This window comes from Apis dorsata, unplaced genomic scaffold (assembly GCF_000469605.1).
Source record: "Apis dorsata unplaced genomic scaffold, Apis dorsata 1.3 scaffold_194, whole genome shotgun sequence".
Classification (NCBI taxonomy): Eukaryota; Metazoa; Arthropoda; class Insecta; order Hymenoptera; family Apidae; genus Apis; species Apis dorsata.
Window position 1 is genome coordinate 650,178 of NW_006263478.1, and position 2,442 is coordinate 652,619.

General features: G+C 22.4%; 1 protein-coding gene across 3 annotated transcripts in view; it reads left to right on the plus strand.

The window, feature by feature from the left end:
- LOC102677890 (tyrosine-protein phosphatase non-receptor type 13-like) overlaps window positions 1-714 on the plus strand; it is a 158,438-nt gene extending 157,724 nt beyond the window's left edge. For all 3 annotated transcript variants that reach the window (XM_006614605.2, XM_006614603.2, XM_031509963.1), the window contains exon 12: window positions 165-714. In XM_006614605.2, the coding sequence (XP_006614668.2) occupies window positions 165-284 (120 nt within the window). In that variant the 3' untranslated portion in view covers window positions 285-714. The remainder of the gene's footprint in view (window positions 1-164) is intronic.
- The last annotated feature ends 1,728 nt before the right edge of the window (window positions 715-2,442 follow it).

Genomic DNA, 2,442 nt, shown 5'->3' on the forward strand with positions numbered 1-2,442 from the left:
TTTTATGAAATATCATGTGATAAAATATAATTTTGAAATTATTTCAATTAAATTAGAATAAAAAGAATAAAATAAAAGAATGAAATAATATGGTTAAAAATTTTTAAATAAAAAATTATTTTAAAATATTGTTGAAATATCATAATTTATTATTTTTGTTTCAGGTAAATGATGAAAGTGTTGAGCACATGACGACAGCTGATATAATAGATCTGTTACGCAAAATAAGAGGTTCAATAGGTATTACAGTGATGAGACGAAGCAAACGAGAAAACGTAACGTGACGTTAATTAGGTTAATTTGATTAACAAAAATGAAAAAAACTTTCACGTCCATCACGGTATCATGTTTCTTTCATTTTCAAAACTAATATCCAATTTATGAACGAAATGTTACGATATAGGTCAATTCTTCGTTCTTCATTTTCAACATAAATTTTATTAGCTTATTAAAAGACAATTTGTGCGTTAACTATTTATAAATGGAATCGATATGTTGATCGAGTGCAATATACATATATAAATGTTGCTGTGAATACAATTGTAAATATAATATATGAGAATCGAAGTCTTAGACATGATTACTTTTTCAAAAAGAATGCAATTCATGCGATTATCGCATAATTAATCAATGTAATTGCATTCGTTATAACACTCCATCTAATACTTAAATTTAATTATTGTATATTTCAAAAATTATATTATTTGTGTAGATGAGATAAAAATATCCAATTGCGGTTTATTGAAACGAGTTTTTTTAGAGTTCGTTTAAAGTAAAGTAATAAGACTGCTTTAAAAAATAGAAAATGGCGAAGGTATATATGAATAATAGTTGTTTGCCATATAGATATTTATTCAATAAATGCGAAAATATGATAGCGCTCTTTATTTTTACGTAATTTCTTAAAAATTATAAACTTCATATTTGAGTATATATAGATATATTATCGGTTGTAAAAACATTAATATTTTTATAAATTTTCGCTCTGAGCAAACCTCTCTATCTTTTAGAGGATTTGAAACCATAAGACATTCAATGTATAATTGTAAAAAGTTATATTATATCTAACTTGTATAAATATCTCAAAAACACTATTTACAAATATTTTAAATTTTAATGAAAGATATTTTAATATCATAAAGAATATGTTGAAATTTGATTATAGAAACTAGGCTGAATTAAATTTATAACGAGAAATTCTTGTTACTATCAATTTCCTAAGCAAAATAAATATATGTTTTTAAAATTAGAGGAAAGCTTTTAAATATAAATTTTTAAATGAGTAAAATCGAAATTCGAAAGTCTTGTGATTTAAAAATTTAGTATGATAATTAAAATTTCACTGAAAAAGATTAAAATGCACGGTTTCGAATCCTACATCCATTAAAAGTTAACAAATTCGTCAACACGATATAAATTGCTTCTTGACAATCCAACGATTGTCCGCTGTAATTGAATGAAAACTTTCTTGAATTTCAAGAAAAGTGTTTACAATGTGATTCATCGTGATAACCTTTTTGAAAATAAAAACAATAAATGTGTTAATAAAATAAAATTCTATAAATAAATATTCTAATTAATAACAAAATATTCCTTTAATTGTATATAAAATTTCTTCTATCAATGTCTACATATTTACATACAATATATAAAAAATATATAAAAAACAAAAGTGATTAAAATTTTTCGAAATTTTAATGAAAGCAATAAAGCAAAATAATAATAATAATAATAATAATAAATCAAATTTGATAATCAAAAAATTAATCAAAAAAATATAGAAAATATAATAATATATAGGAAAATTAATAAGGAAAATTCTTTATCACATCATTGAACCATGTAAATAGCTGTAACATAGTTTTATTTTATCATTACATTTTCAAAGTTAGAAAACAAGATATAATTCGAATATTTCGAACATATCGTTGCAGATTATATCACATACTGCACGTATTTGCGAAGTGTAATGTGAAATATGCTTGCAATCACAAATATGCTCATAAAATTAACATATCACATTTTCTTTCGAATAACATGTTCTTGATAATTTTTGTAAATATAACATTTTAAATGTTATACTTATGTAATATAAATAAAAATTGTTTGAAAGAAAGTGTGATAATTATTATGCAAAATCTATTATTGCAATAATGTTGTTAATATTTCACGAAACAAAATTATTCGTATATTATCTATAAGAGAAACGATAAAGAAAAATTGTATGAAATAAAATCGTAATCGTATTATATTAAAGTCCTGTGTCATAGAAATGATTTAAGGCTATTTGAATTTTAGCGCCATTCTTTAGAGTGTTCACATGTAGTAAAATGCTTTCGCTTGGCGCGGAAGAAAAGATATATAACTTCCCAGATTAATTATAAATCTTTACTTTCTATAATTTGATAATTTTAAATAATTAAAAAGCTTTTATATATCTAT